We start from the raw sequence: 19,114 nt of genomic DNA, 5'->3' as shown, positions 1-19,114 counted from the left end.
TAACCTAGCCTATAACCACCGCCATAAAAATATGAACCTGTGTCCAAAATTTCAAGTTTCTACGACTTACCGTTTAGATGGCAACCTCTTACAAACAAACAGAAAACCTCTCTTATTAATAAGATTGCCATAATATGGACCCCCATATATTGTCATACTATGGACCCCCATATATCCCCATCCATATTTTGCCGCAAGTGATGATATCTTTGCGTTTCCGAGCTGGAGGTCGCCCTTGACACAGAGAGATTGGAAGGTCACGCAAAATGTGACTGAGTAGGTCTGAATTTAATGCTACTCAATTATGATGTTGTTTGTAAGTTGCCTGACAGGGTGACGTGAAACACCCGGATTCTGGCACTTTTTTCAAGAGGTTTGATAGAGGGAACTGTAACTGCTAAGGTCTTCGAGTCCCGAAAGCGACGAGAGAAGGAATCCAGGAATCTGACGATAGAAGGCCAGTGCGAGTTGCAAACTGGGCTTAGCCAGGGCAGCGGCAAAAATAGTGCGCCACGTTAAATGCACCACTTTTCGATGGCGATAGATCTCTGAAGGTAAGCAGTGTTGTGCTTGGTTTGTCGTCACGTCGTCGAAAATCATAGTGATGTTAATGCGCTTTGCTTGCCATGCAGAAGGTCCCGGGTTCGAATCCCACCATCGACAAAAATTTGAACTCGTTTTTCGATTGCAAATATTCAGTGGCGTAGCGTGGTCTAAAGTCAAGTGTAAGGCGTGTAGGGCACTAATTTCCATCACCATGCACATTACTTTCTGGTGTTCTCGTGTTGACCCAGCGCCTAAATGGGAAGTACTGTGTCTCTTCTCACCCATCTGATGAGAACGCAAAATGTGACTGAGTAGGTCTGAATTTAATGCTACTCAATTATGATGTTGTTTGTAAGTTGCCTGACAGGGTGACGTGAAACACCTGGATTCTGGCACTTTTTTCAAGAAGTTTGATAGAGGGAACTGTAACTGCTAAGGTCTTCGAGTCCCGAAAGCGACGAGAAAAGGAATCCAGGAATCTGACGATAGAAGGCCAGTGCGAGTTGCAAACTGGGCTTAGCCCAGAGCAGCGGCAAAAATAGTGCGCCACGTTAAAGGCACCACTTTTCGATGGCGATGGATCTCTGAAGGTAAGCAGTGTTGTGCTTGGTTTGTATATGGTCGGGTGACCGTCTCGTCACGTCTTCGAAAATCATACGCTGCGAAAATCATATGCTGCTGGCTGTTTCGGAGTGTACTCATCAGCCCCAATTTCCCCTCTCACGATCTCAACTTCCCCACCCACCACATTTCCAGCTTCGCGGCCCATGATAACTTCCCCTACCCGGCCCCTGGCGTACCACAACATGTGGTAAGTCCAAGTCTTACAACTTACAACATATTGGGAGTCGAAAATAGTCCCATTTACATGTGGTAAGTAGAAAATTTTCCGATTACATGTGGTAAGTAGAAGTCCTACAACATATTGTAAGGGAGAATATAGTTCCACAACATACCTATTGTAAAGTAAAAAAATAGTTCCATAGGTAACATGTTGTAAGTAGAAAATTGTTCCATAAAATGTGGTAAGCAGAAGTCTTACAACATATTGTAAGAAGAAAATAGTCCAATTTACATATTGTAGGTTCCATTATTCCTGTCTTCCTTCTCTCTTCGATTTCGGGACGATAAGACCATAGCAGTTACAGTTCCCTCTGTCAAACCTCTTTTTAAAAAAAAAGTGGAGCAGAGGACATAGTGCATAGAGATTTTTGCTTCACTTCTGTGCGGTTTGAAGTCTTCGCTTCCGTTCCCTTTTTCGACACTTCGCTCTAGGCGCGATGACCTCCGCTCCACTCTGTTTCTAGAATTAGAGTCCATGGAGTTTTGTTTCATCCTGTATAACTCGGATATGATCCCACTTGCCTTCTTTACAGCAAGCTATAATTATTTCTCTCCTCTCAAAAAAAAAAAAAAAAAAAACTTCTGTGCGGTTTGAAGTCTTCGCTTCCCTTCCCTTTTTCGACACTTCGCTCTAGGCGCGATGACCTCCGCTCTAGGCGCGATGACCTCCGCTCCACTCTGTTTCTAGAATTATTAGAGTCCATGGAGTTTTGTTTCACCCTGTATAACTCGGATATGATCCCACTTGCCTTCTTTACAGCAAGCTATAATTATTTCTCTCCTCTCAAAGTTACTTACCTAACCTAACCTATAGGACACATCTACAGGGTGTCACAACTGGTGGTTCAGTGAAATCCAGAACTCACTAAAACACCTTTTTACTTTCTATTACCTATACTACAGTATAGCGAGCTATTCCGCAAATGTAATAGAAAGTATTGTCATAGAAATGTAATGATGTTCACACCAGATTTTTTAATTTCTTTTTCATAAGATTGTACCTCAGTACCGCTTTCGCATTAATTCAAGGCACATTCTTTTACATCAATGTCTATCCAAGAACGGAAAAGGGTCAGTAAAACACCTAGTGCAGTGCAGGTATGTATGTAAACTTGAAGTACTGACTCTCAGCCCGGAGGTGCTGATTTCGAAGGATGAGGTACACCCTGTAATCAGTATGAGTAACCAATGCAATGTATAAGTAACTTTTGATTATAACTGTATAATTTAATATCTAATATATCTATCCATATACCTATCTACCTAAAAAAAAAATCTATATCTCATCACAAATTGTTTCCACTAATCTCTTTCGCGTCTGCCATTAGGCCAGTGGTTCCCAAAGTTGGTCTCCCGGTACCCTTTTTCAGCAACAAACCTTTTGGTGGCATCCTGACTAACCAAAGTCGTATTTTACTTTTGGAAACTGAGACGATTTCAAAATTTCCGAAGCGCATTTCTCCTCTTTTGGTGTGGTAGCCCCTGTACTACCAAACCATAGGAAATTCGCCATCTTGAAGAGGGGAAATCGTTTTCGAAAGGAAAATACACCTCAAACTGTTCTAAAGGGGTAGTAATAAACGACTGAGGTCTTATTGTCCCGAAATCCAAGAGAGGAGAACGGGATAGGAGAAAGCCAGCCGTTCTGAGAACGAACCTTATCTGTTTAGGATAAAGTCCGCCACAGGCGAATCTCGGGACCTGTAGTTTACAAGACTCCGTCCTTTAAATCTTAATTTTATTGTTGATTTAAATCTTAATCTTTAAATCTTAATTTTATTTTAATGTGGAGATGACAAATTCACTTTTTTCACCTGTGAATATTGGTGGAGACGTCGCAATCACTCCTTCAAAATTGAAAGCATTCCTCAAATACATAATATATTATTTTTGACAGACCTAGCCAACAGTATGAGGCAATTCTATTTTTAGCTAAATCCCCTGTAGGGGTGATTTTTTTCTCCCTAGAAATTTCGGGACTTGACCCATTTTACCCCAGGGAGCAGCACCGCGACATCCCGAGGCGAGGTAATAATAATCACAACAGACGCTTGAGTGGAAGGTAACCACCAGACGAGTTTAACACCTGAGGCGCTCTCTCTCACCCTTAGAGCTCTAATTTCCTGTGGTCTCAAATAAGTGAGGATAAAATCCTATACTTTGGCCGGGATTAAACATTCCTCTTTATCAGACTAAGCGTTTTGACCACTAGGCCACCGAGCAGTTATTTTTTTCTTCCTAGAAATTTCGCGACTTGACCCATTTTACCCCAGGGAGCAGCACCGCGACATCCCGAGGTGAGGTAATAATAATCACAACAGACGCTTGAGTGGAAGTTAACCACTAGACGAGTTTAACACCTGGGGCGCTCTCTCTCTCACCCTTAGAGCTCTAATTTCCTGTGGTCAATTTCTCAAATAAGTGAGGATAAAATTCCATACTTTGGCCGGGATTCAACATTCCTCTTTATCAGACAAGCATTTTGACCACTAGGCCACCGAGCAGTTCTGAGGTAATCCTCTTCTTTTTCTAGGAATTCCGCGACGCCCGGCCCTTGATTAAACCCATGGCACACCCCGGTTGGGAATCGCTGCCAGATCTACCATTAGATTCAACCTGGCGGTGATAACATCCTTCAAAGAAAATCACCAGATCAGACAAACCAGAAAGCCTTGTAGAGATTTTAAATTAATTCTCCTCAGTTTAACATTGACTACTGGTGCGAACGCATCTGTTAATCGCGGAAAACATCGAAATTTGGTAAGTACACTTTTTCTTTGGATTTGTAAGTATAGTTTTTTTTTTTCAAGAAACAGAAGAATTGTCCAGACGAAAAGCCCCCATCAACCATCTTTTTTTTTATTATTAAAACAAAACACAGAAACAAACTGATCGCTAGCGATGACATGCGCCTTGCGTTAGCCAACACAATTAAACTTAAATCACGGATATTACAAATTGATAAAGGACATGCAAAAATCTCATTGAGGTAGCGTAGGTGCATCTTGAAGTTAAGATTTTGTTAATAAAAATAAAACATATTAGTATAACTACATAATTATGATCCAGATAATATCAGGATATTGACTTGATAATAGATATAACTAGGTACATTTTATTAGCTAGATATGTAGGTAACTATAATACATGATATTATTGTTTATAGGTATTGATATTTTTTACATGGGAAAATAGTCAATCCTGTCAACCGTACTTATTAATAGAAAGGCTTGTGGCTTTTGACATCCGGAATCATTTCTGAGGACAGATTAGAGATTAAAAGGAGAGAGGATAATCCTTAGAGATCCCAGATCCTATAGCTCTGACTGATCCGTCTCTAGGTCTCAAGATCTTGTCATGTCCTAGTCAAAGGTACTTATCTATAAATATTTACGTAAAGCTTAAAGGTATTTAAATGTAATTATTTCTCACTTCTAGATGCCATATAGGTTCACGGTAATAGACCAGATAAGTAGGTATTGGACATGGTAATGGACAAGAACAGACCAGGTACTTCCATCTTCAATTGCGGAAATAAAATCAAACTATCAGACGCGGCGCGTCAGGGAGCTTCCACACGAAGGAAAGTTAGTATCCTCTGTAGCATGTCCATCCTGTAGAATGTCCCTCATCAAATAATGGGCTTTGAAGCCAGCAGAGCCGGAACGCACCAGTTTCCATTTCCAGTTTGTCATTTAATAATATAATAATAATAATAGTCCCATCAGGATAAAATCCGCCCTGGGCGGGGATCGAACCCGCGGCCTAGCGCTTACAAGGCAGACGCACTACCAACTAAGCTAACTATAGGCTGGCCCCATCAACCATCAAATGACATTTAAAAGAGGAAAAGGGAAATTTGTTGGTGCTAAAATTTGCTTCTGAAAATCTGAATAGATAAAATAATTTATTCTTTTTCTTTTTTCTCGCCTTATCCCGAGTTCCGACGGATCGGCGTTTTTCGTCCACCTCTCAATCAACCCTAGGGTGATTTATTTTGGTCTGACATTTGGTTTTGGCCCTTCGCAATCAACCTTTGCTATTTCGTTAGCAAGGGAAATTTCAGGTTGGTATCCTCCCGGTTGAAAGTTCCCCAGCCAGACTAAGCTGGTCTACTCCCTGTTCAAGATACCTACTACCTAAAAGTTATTCTGACAGAATATAATGCCTTAGCTAGAGCTCTGATGCAATTTCCACCAAGTCGTTCAGGTTACATAACCAAAGCCTTAGGGTGCATACACAATAAATAAACAACAAGGTAAAATATAATCAAAGTTTATCTTCTTAGGAGATGAATTCTTTAGGTATGATATCCATGAAATTAGTTAATTACCTAAGTATACCTACTTTTAGATCTTCGCAATTACATAACTAATTATCTCAAACAATGATAATACCTAGGTATAATACCTATACCTAGTAAAAATTAGATAGATATGTGACCATAATATTTTTCTAATACCTATCCAAGACAGAATTTTCTTGAATAAAACCTGATAGCGCCAGCCTACATAAATGGCCATAAAAAAGAATGGCTAACAAAGTTAATAGAATGAATTAATGGCCAACAGAATTGACAGTAAAAAGTAATGAGAATAATGGCCAATAAAAAAGTCATTTAAACCCACCGTGAAGAGGAGGAATAGGTAATGACCGTTATTTAACGGTAATTATAAATTGTAAACATTATTTATAAATACAGGGTGGTCACAAAGTCACCGAACCCTGGTATTTTTAGGCAACAGTATGTACTAACAGTTATTTGTATTAAGTGCCTCAGTGGTGTAGTGGTCAAGACGCTCACCTGGTAAACAGGAGAGTGCCCGTTTAATGCTAGCCGATTTATCTTCATTTATTTAACTAGCCACTTTCAGGTAGACCTGACAGGCGGACTTAATCAGGTGTACCTGATAGTGAGTGGCTGGCCTTAGTTTTCTAGAGGTCTTAGGCCTGTTATCTGTAAGTGTAAAGGTGTGCCCACACATAGTCGACCGGTCGTCGGTCGATCGACGAAATGACTCCGTTATCGAGGCAGTGTGGACGGTTCAGTCGACATCGATCGACTATATGTGGACACACCTTAATGAAATAGCCAATATTGCACAGGAGGGTGCCCGTTTAATGCTAGCCGATTTATCCTCATTTATTTAACTAGCCACTTTCAGGTAGACCTGACAGGCGGACTTAATTAGGTGTACCTGATAGTGAGTGGATGGCCTTAGTTTTCTAGAGGTCTTAGGCCTGTTATTATCTGTAAAGGTGTGCCCACACATAGTCGAGCGGTCGTCGGTCGATCGACGAGATGACTCCGTTATCGAGGCAGTGTGGACGGTTCAGTCGACATCGGTCGACTATTTGTGGGCACACCTTAATGAAATATCCAATATTGTCCCCTGAATTCCATTAACAAAACCTTCCCCTCTTTTCCCCTCCCACAGTACCCTCACGGCGCCCCTACAGACCCTGACCGCCACGCCGGAGACCTGGGCAGCATCACCGCCGACAAGAACGGCTTCGTCTCCCTCCAAATTTCCGACCATGTGCTTTCCCTTGACGGGCCGCTAACGATTCTCGGGCGCGGTGTTGTCGTGCACGAGAAAGCTGATGATCTGGGCCGAGGCGATAATGCGGAGAGCGTGAAAACTGGCAACGCTGGAGCCCGTCTAGCGTGCGGTATCATTGGCCGATACTAGGCGGAGAGACTTCGGGAGAGTTCGCGAGATTCCGGGAGAGTTCACGCAATTCCGGGAGAGTTCGCGAGAGGGCGTGTGTGTTTCAAGGTCACACGAAAGAACTGTGAGCGTATTTTTCTTGTGGAATCATAGTCAATTTATCCATAAGAATCCTGGGCTGAATCCTGCACTTTTAGGCCTGGATGGGAATTGGAATCTGATGTTGACCGTATTATGGATATCTCAGTTATGATACCAAATTTCCGACCATGTGCTTTCCCTTGACGGGCCGCTAACGATTCTCGGGCGCGGTGTTGTCGTGCACGAGAAAGCTGATGATCTGGGTCGAGGCGATAATGCGGAGAGCGTGAAAACTGGCAACGCTGGAGCCCGTCTAGCGTGCGGTATCATCGGCCGATACTAGGCGGAGAGACTTCGGGAGAGTTCGCGAGATTGCGGGAGAGTTCGCGAGAGGGCGTGTGTGTTTCAAGGTCACACGAAAGAACTGTGAGCGTACTTTTCTTGTGGAATCATAGCCGATTTATCCATAAGAATCCTGGGCTGAATCCTGCACTTTTAGGCCTGGATGGGAATTGGAATCCGAAGTTGACCGTATTATGGATATCTCAGTTATGATACAAGAAAAATACGCCTTTTGTTTCATAACTTGAAACGTCTTTTTTATCATCTTTTTTTCCAAACTTTTACCATTTTTTATCTCATAGGTTTTCTTTTATCGGCCATCGTTCACACGAACTTTTTTCTAACCGAGTGGCTGATATCTTTTTTTTCTATATCCGTCCTAAATCTTTTTCCAGTTCTAATCCCTGACTTCCTTCTCCTGTGTATTTTTTCTCAATTTTTTCTACATTATTTTCTCTACTTTTTCGTTTTTTTTTTCGCTCATTTGAGCAACTATTTTTTCTCCTCCAGCATCCCATTTCTCTGAAACGTTGTTTCTTTTTTTCGACATTGTTGCTCAGTCGATTCTTGTTTCTTTTCCCAAAGAATTCATAATTATTCGTAATCCGACCATAATGTGCAGTAATCTACATAGTGTCTCTCGTATTATGGGTGTTTGCATCAGTTGTTGGTTCCGCCAATAACTATAATTCGAGCCAGACAGCCAGAGTACACTTTGTCCCTCGGTGTTTTTTTGGGGACCGTTTCACTTGTGTCATTGTCATTGTTGGAAATCGAATCCGCTTATAATTTGAATTTTAGCGCTTTTAAACCTTGTGTTATAAAACTGTCTGTGCCAAAATACTGTGTTGTGATTGGTTAAAATTCTGAATTCCTATTGGCTGGAGATAATATGACGTAATTGCACTAAAAAGTAAAAACAAAAAACCCCTTTTCCCACCCGCCCCCCATTTTTTTTTTTTTTTTTTTTTTTTTTTTTTTCAGGTAACCGGCCCAATCATGGCCGTGGCCATCTTGAACGGCAAAGACGTCAAGGGCACTGTCCTGTTCTTGCAGCCCAAACCTCAGGGCCCCGTCCTAATCAGCGGTAACATAACTGGCCTCACTCCCGGAGACCATGGGTTCCATATCCACGAGAAGGGAGACATTTCCCAGGGTTGCGCCTCAATGGGACCTCACTATAATCCGTTCAACGTAAGTAGAATTTGAATTTTTATTTTTGGAATAATAATTTACAAAAAGATAATGTCGCGAAAGCTAGAATCTTAGGTACAAATAAGCGTTTCTGCTGAACCTCGAGTAGGTAGTTGGTTCAGAAAATTTCTCTGACCATCCAAAGGGGCCATTGCTTGATTGACCATCCAAAGGGCCATTGCTTGATTGACCATCCAAAGGGCCATTGCTTGATTGATGTTAGACGAAGTGTATTATTTATAAAAATAGAAAGTAATACATAGTTAGTTTGGACGCTAACCCTATGTTAACTTGATAAGGAGGACCAAAAAGGCAGATATATTTTGCAGACAAAATAAAGTCAAAGAAAGTTGTGAATATGGAAGTCCCGACTTTTCATTTCCTAGGAGTTCCTTCAGCTCAATGGTAAAACCCAACATTTGGCGACCGTGACAGGACTCTCAAAGGTGTAGTGTTACACGATCAAAGGTCCAAAGGTGTAGAGTTACACAATCAAAGGTCCAAAGGTGTAGAGTTACACAATCAAAGGTGTAGAGTTACACAATCAAGGGTGTAGTGTTACACAACAAATTCCGGTAAGGTACCTAGATATCATAAGGCATCATGTCAGTTAGAGACAAGAAGATAAGCAGTCTCAAGAAGGAGAGAAGTGTATTGAGAACATCTTTCTCAAAGGCTATCAAGAATATTGATGAACTCCTAGGGTCAGAGTCTGAAGGAAAAGGAGCTGAGCAGTTGTACTCACAGTTTGAATTAGTAAAGTGTAAGATTAACAAAATTTCTGAGAAAGATTCAGAAATATACGAGTTGCTGTTGGAAGATGAAGGGGTAGGGGAATCTGAGTTGCTTGATGAACAAGAGAAAACAGATCATTATCAAGTCACCTTCTTTAAGTACCAAAGACTTTTAGATAAGGGAATATCTGAAGGAACCATAGGCCACAATGAGCTAGACAATGCTAGTGTGCATTCCACACACCACAAGTACAAGCTTCCAAAGTTGAAGTTGCAAGAATTTGATGGTCAGTTAAAAAATTGGCTACCGTTCTGGGGTCAATTTGAGAAAATACATATGGACCCGGAGCTAGGTGATGTAGACAAATTGTCATATCTAACAATGTATATGATGAAGGGTACTCCAGCAAGGGAGTTAGTGGATAGTTACCCAGCTACAGGTAACATGTATAATCAAGTAGTAGAAGCCCTGAAGGCACGATTCGGAAGAGAGGATCTTCTGACTGAAGTGTACATAAGAGAGTTACTAAAACTTGTACTTGCAAACACAGCTTCTCATGACAAGCTCCCCATTGTCATTTTGTATGATCGACTGCAAAGCCACCTACGCAATCTAGAGAGTCTAGGTGTCAGTGCAGACAGGTGTGCCCCAATTCTAATGCCTCTTGTCTCTTCTTCATTGCCCCAAGATTTGTTACAGATGTGGGAACGGTGTAGTGTTACACAGCTCCATGCTACTCAACCCTCTGCAGGATGTAAGGAATACCTTGACAGTCTCATGAATTTTCTGAAGGCTGAAGTGGAAGGTGTCCAAAAGTTGGAATTAGCCAAATCTGGTTTTGGAGTTGTTAGCAGTGCTAACAAAGTTGAAAGTAATAACCGCAGAAAGGATAAGCATGTGAAGAGTCCTGAGAAAATGAATTTTCTGAAGGCTGAAGTGGAAGGTGTCCAAAAGTTGGAATTAGCCAAATCTGGTTTTGGAGTTGTTAGCAGTGCTAACAAAGTCGAAAGTAATAACCGCAGAAAGGATAAGCATGTGAAGAGTCCTGAGAAAGTTCCCACAGCAACAGGTCTAGTAAATTCAACACCAAAAGGTGAGTCTTGTATATTTTGCAGCCAAGGTCATTACTCAGGAGATTGTCAAAAGGACATGACTCTCAGTCAAAGACAAGACATCATTAGAAACAAACAAGTTTGTTATGCTTGTTTGAAATTTGGACACCGGGTATCACGATGTCGTACAAAGTCAAGACTAAAATGTGAGAAATGTGGAAGTAGACATCTCACAATACTTTGTCCAAGAGATTCTAAATCTGATATAGTGACTCGCACATTTGTTAACACCAAATCATCTAATGTATTATTACAAACTTTGGTAGTTAAGATCAGAGGTAAAGATGGGAAGCAAGATAAGCTTGCTAGGTTAATGATTGATACTGGTTCCCAACAATCTTATGTACTGGAACAAACTATGAATTCTCTTAGTTATACACCCATAACTAAACAGAGCATGAGACATGCACTCTTTGGGGGAAGTATTACTGATGCCATGGATCATAATTTATTCAAGATAGTCATATCCAACTTAGATAACACATTTGCTTGTGATTTTGATGTGTTTGGTCAATCTAAAATTTGTTCTACCATTCCCAGTATACCCTCAGGTCCCTGGATAGATGAACTGAAACAGCATAACATTGAGCTGACTGATCTACAGCATCCAAGCACTACAGTTGACATCTTGGTTGGGGCAGACATTGCTGGAAAGTTCTATACTGGAAAACGTGTGGAATTACCATCGGGACTCGTAGCCATGGAGACCTGTATGGGTTGGACCCTGTCGGGTAAGATGCCTACCAGATATGGTTCTATTGATAGTAGTGTTGCTACTCTGGTAACATCTTTGTTGATCAAGGATGCTAATATTTCAGACCTATGGAGTCTAGATGTACTAGGGATCCAGGACCCGATGGATAAGTCCAAAGCAGATCTAGCCGAAGCTGCACGTAAACACTTTCTCGACACTGTGCAAGTCAATAGTGACAATCGATTTGAAGTACACTTACCTTGGATTGAGGGTCATCCCCCTCTGGCTAGTAATCTTCTTCTGTCTCAGAAAAGACTAGAGGGCACTGTGAAGAAACTAAGAAGAGATCAGTACTATGCTGACTACAAAAGAGTACTGGACACCTGGGAGATGGACAAGATTATAGAAAGAGTACCCCAGGAGGAACTAGATAATCCAGGCTATTATATGCCACATCACCATGTAGTGAAACCAGGTTCCACTACACCCGTCCGCCCAGTTTTCGATGCGTCAGCCAAGGATAATGGTGTGAGTCTAAACGACTGTTTAGAGAAGGGACCTAATTTGATTGAGACAATCCCTACTTCCTTGGCCAAGTTCAGAATTAACAAGATTGGCATTTCCGGTGACATTGCCAAAGCGTTCTTGCAGATTAGTGTGAGTCCACAAGATAGAGACTGTTTGTCGATGCGTCAGCCAAGGATAATGGTGTGAGTCTAAACGACTGTTTAGAGAAGGGACCTAATTTGATTGAGACAATCCCTACTTCCTTAGCCAAGTTCAGAATTAACAAGATTGGCATCTCAGGTGACATTGCCAAAGCGTTCTTGCAGATTAGTGTGAGTCCACAAGATAGAGATTGTTTAATTCAATCAATAATTAGGTGGAATTATTGCCCAAGGCAATCTCCGTCATCCAACTTTATATGCCCCCTGGTATTTCAGTATTTGTACCTTTGGTCCAACAATTGATCTAGAAGCTTTCAAAGTCAAATCTTATAGAGTAATATACAGTAGAAGCCTACCTGCTAGGTCTGATCTTACTTGTCTTGAGCTTGGGGATTGGGAATTATAGCTAATTAGATTCACATTAGATAGCCAAAATAGATAATAGCTTACCTATTAGTCCCCAAGGGAATTTTGGGGACTGGGATGTTAGACTACAGAAAACAATAAAATTGTCAAACAAGAGAGCTATGACTTTTCTATAGGTAGGGACTCTTATTGTGTAATTTTTCTGTAGGAAAAAAGGAAAAAAATGGGTTCTTGGACTTGATTAGGTATGAAACTATACCTAGGTGTCATTATGATAACAGTACTTCCAGTAAGTGTCAATTAGGTGTGGGTATTATTAGCTCAAATCTGAATGTCTAAGTACTACATACTATTTACCACCTATTACCTAACTCATTTGGTCCCACAGATTTATTTCCATGTTTGCTTGTTGGAATTTTTGTAAAAAAATAATAATAATAATAATAAGGGTCAATGTGGTAAATCATTGGCTAAATTCTTTTTTTTTTTTAATATACCTACCTACACTAGTTCAAGAGACTGTTTGCGCTTCTTGTGGCAAGATGAAAATGGACGAGTGATTACTTACCGTCATTGCCGAGTAGTATTTGGCGTATCATCCAGCCCATTCCTTTTAGAATCCTGTTTGAAGCTACACCTAGAATTAACGCTCACTGATTGCAGAGAAGGCAAATCATCCTGGCCCATTCACCTCGTGGAACTATTGAAAGACAGTTTCTATGTCGACAACTGTTTGGTAAGCACAGACAGCCAAGCAGAAGCAGAACAGTTCATACAAGTTGCCTCATCAATTATGAAAGAGAAAGGTTTCGACCTCAGAGGTTGGGAACTAACTGGCGATAAGGACGATAAGCCCACAAATGTACTAGGGCTTCTTTGGGACAAATCAAGCGATACGCTAGCAATCAACATAGATAGACTCACGTCCATGCATATTGAGAAAATCACTAAAAAGGTTATGTTGAGTGCTGCACACCGTATCTTTGATCCAATAGGTGTTATATGTGCTTTTGCCCTGATACCAAAGCTGTTGATTCAGAAAACATGGGAGACTGGCCTCGCTTGGAATGACGAAGTGGACGAGAATACCAAGACCAAATTTGTTCAGTGGATGGCCGAAGTCCCAGACATAGCAGAAATTCGCGTTCCTCGTTGGATATCTGAACCAAATGTTGAATCCCGTGAAAGTTGGTCACTCCACGTCTTCTCAGACGCCTCCAAGCTAGCTTATGCGGCGGCTGTATTTCTCAGAGTGGAACATTCCAAAACGAAAGTAAGTCTTCATTTGTTAGCCGCTAGGGCTAGAGTTGCGCCGAGTTCGAAGTCCAAAAGTACCCTGACGATTCCGCGCCTAGAACTGTTAGCCGCTTCCATCGCTACCAGACTATGTCAAACCGTAGTGAAAGATTATAAGCTACAGGACGTAAGAACTACCTTCTGGACAGACGCCACGACTGTTCTGGCATGGATTAGGCGTAACGAACCGTGGAACGTGTTTGTTATGAACCGAATAACTGAAATCCGAAACTTGTCACAAGAGCACGAATGGAGACACGTCCCAGGTGAAATGAACCCGGCCGACCTACCATCTCGGGGCTGCACGATGAAGAAGTTAGTACAGTGTCGATGGTGGGAGGGACCAGAATGGTTGAAAGGGTCTCCAGAACAGTGGCCTCATCATGAAGAGATTGAGGACGAGGATGAAGTATGTAGGGAGAAAAAGAAGACAGTTGTCTCTTCTGTTACGTTGTCACAACCAATGGATGTTGACTGGCATAAATACTTCTCTAAGTATAACAAGTTGGTGAGAATGGTAGGATGGATGAAACGTTTCAAGACCAATTGCGAATTTAAGAAAGTTCATGGTCATCTACCCACCCCCCAAGATTTGACATATTTAAAGTCAATATTTAAGGGTATTTGAGTAAATTTTGAGTGTATGGCCGCCATACACGCCCTACATGGACGCTACGCCACTGGTGGCGCATATTCTGTCATTCGTTGTTTGATAGAGGGAAGTGTAACTACGGAGGTCTTATCGTCCCGAATTTGAAGAGCGAAGGAGGACAGGATAGGAGAAAATGGATGTTGACTGGCATAAATACTTCTCTAAGTATAACAAGTTGGTGAGAATGGTAGGATGGATGAAACGTTTCAAGACCAATTGCGAATTTAAGAAAGTTCATGGTCATCTACCCACCCCCCAAGATTTGACAGTTGAAGAACTATGTACTGCTGAAACTCAAGTTTTGAAATGGGTTCAAGAAGAGAGTTGTAAGGAAGAAGACCCACGTTTCAGTAGTCTAGTTACATTCCTAGACGAAGATGGATTGATTCGAGTAAAAACCAAGATCTCTAACCGTCAGGATCTTGAAGATTCCTGCTGTCCAGTTGTTCTACCAAGACATCCTGTTGTGCTCAAATTAGTCATGTTTCATCATTTGAACAATTGTCATGCAGGCACGCAAATTTTGATGTCGATCCTGAGACAGAAATATTGGATTCTCGGAGGTAGACGAGTTATCCGTTCCGTATTGAACTCATGTATCACCTGTAAGAGATATACAGCTCGGAAATTAGAAGTTGCAGCCACTCCATTACCTGGAAATCGAGTTCGAAATGCTAAGATTTTTGAAGTTACTGGCATTGATTTTGCTGGTCCATTGTATGTGAAGTCAGACCACAAAACAACCAAGAAGGTATGGATTTGTCTCTTCACTTGTGCGGTCTATCGAGCGGTAAAATTGGAGTTGGTATCGTCACTGTCAACGGATAGTTTCATTCAAGCGTTCCGCAGGTTTTGCAGCAGACAAGGACGACCACAAGTTGTTTATAGTGACAACGGCACTAATTTTGTTGGCTTTCACTCTGTCAGTGAGAAGCTAGACTGGGATGATATTGCGAAACATGCCTCCGCGAAGAAGATAGAGTGGAGATTCAATCCCCCTTCATCACCCTGGTGGGGAGGATGGTGGGAGCGCCTGATTGGGATACTCAAGTCATTGTTGCGGCGCGTACTTGGTCATTTGTCAGTCGACTATGAAGAGATGTCAACCTTATTGTGTGAGTGTGAGTCAGTCATCAATTCACGACCTCTAACTTACATGTCTGACAACGCCGAGGATCTAGCTGTCCTAACACCAGCTATGTTTTTACATGAATGCGGCGCGTACTTGGTCATTTGTCAGTCGACTATGAAGAGATGTCAACCTTATTGTGTGAGTGTGAGTCAGTCATCAATTCACGACCCCTAACTTACATGTCTGATAACGCCGAGGATCTAGCTGTCCTAACACCAGCTATGTTTTTACATGACATAGGAGAAAGCCACCTATTGCGAAAATAAACCTTATCTACTTAAGATAATGTTGGCCCTGGGCGGGAATCGAACCCGCGGCCTAGCGCTTGCAAGGCAGACGGGCTACTTTCCAACCTAACTAGGCTGACTGTTGTACTTTGTACGATCTTGTACTAATCTTCGACCCTACCAAGGTGATTTTTTTTTTAAACCCTCGCTGTGTTTGTTGGAATTCTGTTACAGATTACGCCACTGCAAACTCATTCCAATCTAATTTTCAATATGGTCTTTACTCCTTAATCTAGAGTTCTAGACTGTTGATACCAACGCCATTGACAAAGTGACAGCAAGGTACATATATCCTGATAATAGGTCTATTTCATTCTATTCTGTTCTAATATTACATTCACAGTCCGCCACTGTTCATTCCTATCTAATATTCAATATCGTTTTTATCTAGACTGTTGATAGGCCATTGACAAAGTGACAGCAAGGTATATCCTGCTGATAGGTCTATTCCATTCTATTCTATTTTGTTATAGTATTACATTCAAAGTCCGCCACTGTTTATTCCAATCTAATATTCAATATCATTTTTTTACTCCTTAATCTACACTGTTGATAGGCCATTGACAAAGTGACAGCAAGGTGGGGTCCTGTGCCCGCGACCTTGCTCATAGATCTTGAGGAATGTTTTTCTTTTCTTCCTCTTTAAACTCTACCTTGCCAGCCTAGTTAGCTTGGTTAGTAGTGCGTCTGCCTTGTAAGCGCTAGGCCGCGGGTGTACTGGCATTGATTTTGCTGGTCCATTGTATGTGAAGTCAGACCACAAAACAACCAAGAAGGTATGGATTTGTCTCTTCACTTGTGCGGTCTATCGAGCGGTAAAATTGGAGTTGGTATCGTCACTGTCAACGGATAGTTTCATTCAAGCGTTCCGCAGGTTTTGCAGCAGACAAGGACGACCACAAGTTGTTTATAGTGACAACGGCACTAATTTTGTTGGCTTTCACTCTGTCAGTGAGAAGCTAGACTGGGATGATATTGCGAAACATGCCTCCGCGAAGAAGATAGAGTGGAGATTCAATCCCCCTTCATCACCCTGGTGGGGAGGATGGTGGGAGCGCCTGATTGGGATACTCAAGTCATTGTTGCGGCGCGTACTTGGTCATTTGTCAGTCGACTATGAAGAGATGTCAACCTTATTGTGTGAGTGTGAGTCAGTCATCAATTCACGACCTCTAACTTACATGTCTGACAACGCCGAGGATCTAGCTGTCCTAACACCAGCTATGTTTTTACATGAATTACAAGAAACTGGTGTCCCTGAATATGAAATGGATGCGTCGGACCTACGTGCACATTACAAGCTAAGAAGAGAGTTGAAAAAACAACTACGTGAACGATTCAGATCGGAATACCTAGGTCAACTTAAGCTCACAGCAAAGAAGAAAAGGGAGCATATCATCAAGGTTGGAGATGTTGTCTTGATCGGAGATGATAATGTGAAACGTTTAGATTGGCCGATGGGAAGAGTCATAAATTTGTGTCCTGGCGCAGATGGGCATGTCCGAGTTGTGAAGTTACGCACTAGTTCTGGTGTGTTGACCAGACCTATTCAGCGGATTTATCCCCTTGAATTCCATTGCAGTTCAGATGACATGACACCTAACCTTCATGAAGAGAAAACAAAGGTGTCAGATCTTGACACAGTTCCTAAATCTGATCTACAGGAAGTTGAGGTTCATAGTCCAGTAGAATCAGAAGATGTGGTTCCACCCATTGTAACACCACCTGTGTTACCAAGTGTGACACCAACCCCCAATGTTGACCAGCCATCTCGCAGAGGCAGATTGATTAAAAAGCCTGTGAGACTTGATTTGTAAATAAATATTTTTGTACAAATTGAAAACAAATTTGGTATTATCAGTAGTTGATTGACATTAAATATGATCTGTTGCTTTATTATTATTTTTGAATAAAGTTTGTACTTTGTAGCCAATTTCATGTTCTTTTATTAGTTTGTATTGATATCTACCTTGTAATTGTGTTTCTTGTCCAGAGAACAGTTTTGGGACTCAAAGGTTGAAATTGGTTATTTGCATTTTACCTTTTGAGGGATAACTTTTACTTGTTTGTCAGATTTTTGTCAGATTATTCATATTTTTCTTGAACTTTTGATGTAAATATTGTCACGATTAGTTGTATTTTTTGGGGGTAAAGTGCTCAATACTTTAATTTGATATGTAAACTTTGAATTTGTCTAGGAGACTTTTATTATTCCCCTCATAGCCTTTAAATTAGGTTTGTAAGGTTTCTTAGTATGTATAACAATTGTATTTTGATTTGATATCATTAGTATTGTGGGAAATTCAAGTTTTGAGGTCATATTTTGAAATAAGGTACTTGTAGTTTGAATTTTTGACATGTTGTATTTGCTTTTTGGCCTTAAACCTTTTTGGCTCAGTGAATATTTTTTCTGATATTTTTCCTGGATAGACCTGAATTTTCCGCAACTTTTGATACCAGATTCGTTATGTTTAGTTGTAATTTAGGGTTTTTCCAGATTTTTTTTCGATTTTATTTTGCATTTTTCTAGCTCATGGGAAAATATTCAAACTTAGAATATTTTGGTGGGAGAATGTTGGAAATATGGCAGGCAGCATCCCATTTCTCTGAAACGTTGTTTCTTTTTTTCGACATTATTGCTCAGTCGATTCCTGTTTCTTTTCCCAAGGAATTCATAATTATTCGTAATCCGACCATAATGTGCAGTAATCTACATAGTGTCTCTCGTATTATGGGTGTTTGCATCAGTTGTTGGTTCCGCCAATAACTATAATTCGAGCCAGACAGCCAGAGTACACTTTGTCCCTCGGTGTTTTTTTGGGGACCGTTTCACTTGTGTCATTGTCATTGTTGGAAATCGAATCCGCTTATAATTTGAATTTTAGCGCTTTTAAACCTTGTGTTATAAAACTGTCTGTGCCAAAATACTGTGTTGTGATTGGTTAAAATTCTGAATTCCTATTGGCTGGAGATAATATGACGTAATTGCACTTGAGCCCCTTTTCTGGTGTGGAGAAGAGCTTGTCTGGAAAATTGTTAGTAAAATGGATAGTTTTTCCAATGTTCTTTTTTGTGTATCCTCGGGTTCGATTCCCGCCCGGGGCGGATTTTATCCTGATGGGATAATGTTCGTTCTCGGAACGGCTGGCTTTTTCGAAGGTATAGCAATAGAGTCTGGTGGAGGGGCTTTGTTCATCGACCTGTCCTATAGGATAGAACGATAATGGTTATGTATGTATGTACCAGAAACTCAAGTAAGTTAAACAAACAAACAAACAAAATAGAGAAATAAACGACACTATTAGCGTGAAACACCCACCCTGAATGACAAGAAGTGGTCAGGGTCATTTTCGCGCTACGAAAAACGACCTAACACCTACTAAACTTGTGTTTTTAGCCCGTCCTTCCTTTATCATTACGATAGTAATAAAAAAAAAAGGTATAGTGGACGGGCTATTGTGTGTCGCTTCGGTGTCGTCTGTCACTCTGTCCCC

The 19,114-nt window shown here is 41.1% G+C and overlaps 3 protein-coding genes across 3 annotated transcripts; all 3 read left to right on the top strand.

The window, feature by feature from the left end:
- Window positions 1-1,259: 1,259 nt before the first annotated feature.
- On the top strand, window positions 1,260-9,130 carry LOC103516814 (superoxide dismutase [Cu-Zn]-like). The gene is made up of 3 exons (XM_008481803.3): window positions 1,260-1,357; window positions 8,469-8,678; window positions 9,065-9,130. Exons 2-3 carry the CDS (start codon window positions 8,484-8,486, stop codon window positions 9,128-9,130), a joined length of 261 nt encoding a protein of 86 aa, XP_008480025.3. The 5' UTR covers window positions 1,260-1,357; window positions 8,469-8,483.
- Window positions 9,131-9,281: 151 nt separating this feature from the next.
- On the top strand, window positions 9,282-11,933 carry LOC113470574. Its single transcript, XM_026829113.1, has one exon. The coding sequence runs from the start codon at window positions 9,282-9,284 to the stop codon at window positions 11,931-11,933; it is 2,652 nt and encodes an 883-aa protein (XP_026684914.1).
- Window positions 11,934-11,961: 28 nt separating this feature from the next.
- Window positions 11,962-17,437, top strand: LOC103516813. Its single transcript, XM_026829114.1, has 5 exons — window positions 11,962-12,085; window positions 12,780-14,169; window positions 14,462-15,477; window positions 16,023-16,045; window positions 16,573-17,437. The coding sequence occupies exons 2-5, from the start codon at window positions 13,047-13,049 to the stop codon at window positions 17,435-17,437; spliced, it is 3,027 nt and encodes a 1,008-aa protein (XP_026684915.1). The 5' UTR covers window positions 11,962-12,085; window positions 12,780-13,046.
- Window positions 17,438-19,114: the final 1,677 nt, after the last annotated feature.

This window comes from Diaphorina citri, unplaced genomic scaffold (assembly GCF_000475195.1).
Source record: "Diaphorina citri unplaced genomic scaffold, Diaci psyllid genome assembly version 1.1 scaffold1671, whole genome shotgun sequence".
Taxonomy (NCBI): domain Eukaryota; kingdom Metazoa; phylum Arthropoda; class Insecta; order Hemiptera; family Psyllidae; genus Diaphorina; species Diaphorina citri.
The sequence above is the reverse complement of the archived record's forward strand: the minus strand, read 5'-3'. Positions and strand labels throughout refer to the sequence as shown.

Bases quoted from the DNA above. Each gene is read 5' to 3' on its own strand.
- LOC103516813 (XM_026829114.1), top strand. From the start codon at position 13,047: ATGAAAGAGAAAGGTTTCGACCTCAGAGGTTGGGAACTAACTGGCGAT. The intron at 15,478-16,022 runs GTGAGTCAGTCA...GACTGTTGATAG, and splicing joins GTCAACCTTATTGTGTGAGT to GCCATTGACAAAGTGACAGC. The intron at 16,046-16,572 runs GTATATCCTGCT...TCACTCTGTCAG, and splicing joins ATTGACAAAGTGACAGCAAG to TGAGAAGCTAGACTGGGATG.
- LOC103516814 (XM_008481803.3), top strand. From the start codon at position 8,484: ATGGCCGTGGCCATCTTGAACGGCAAAGACGTCAAGGGCACTGTCCTG. The intron at 8,679-9,064 runs GTAAGTAGAATT...TTCATTTCCTAG, and splicing joins CTCACTATAATCCGTTCAAC to GAGTTCCTTCAGCTCAATGG.
- LOC113470574 (XM_026829113.1), top strand. From the start codon at position 9,282: ATGTCAGTTAGAGACAAGAAGATAAGCAGTCTCAAGAAGGAGAGAAGT.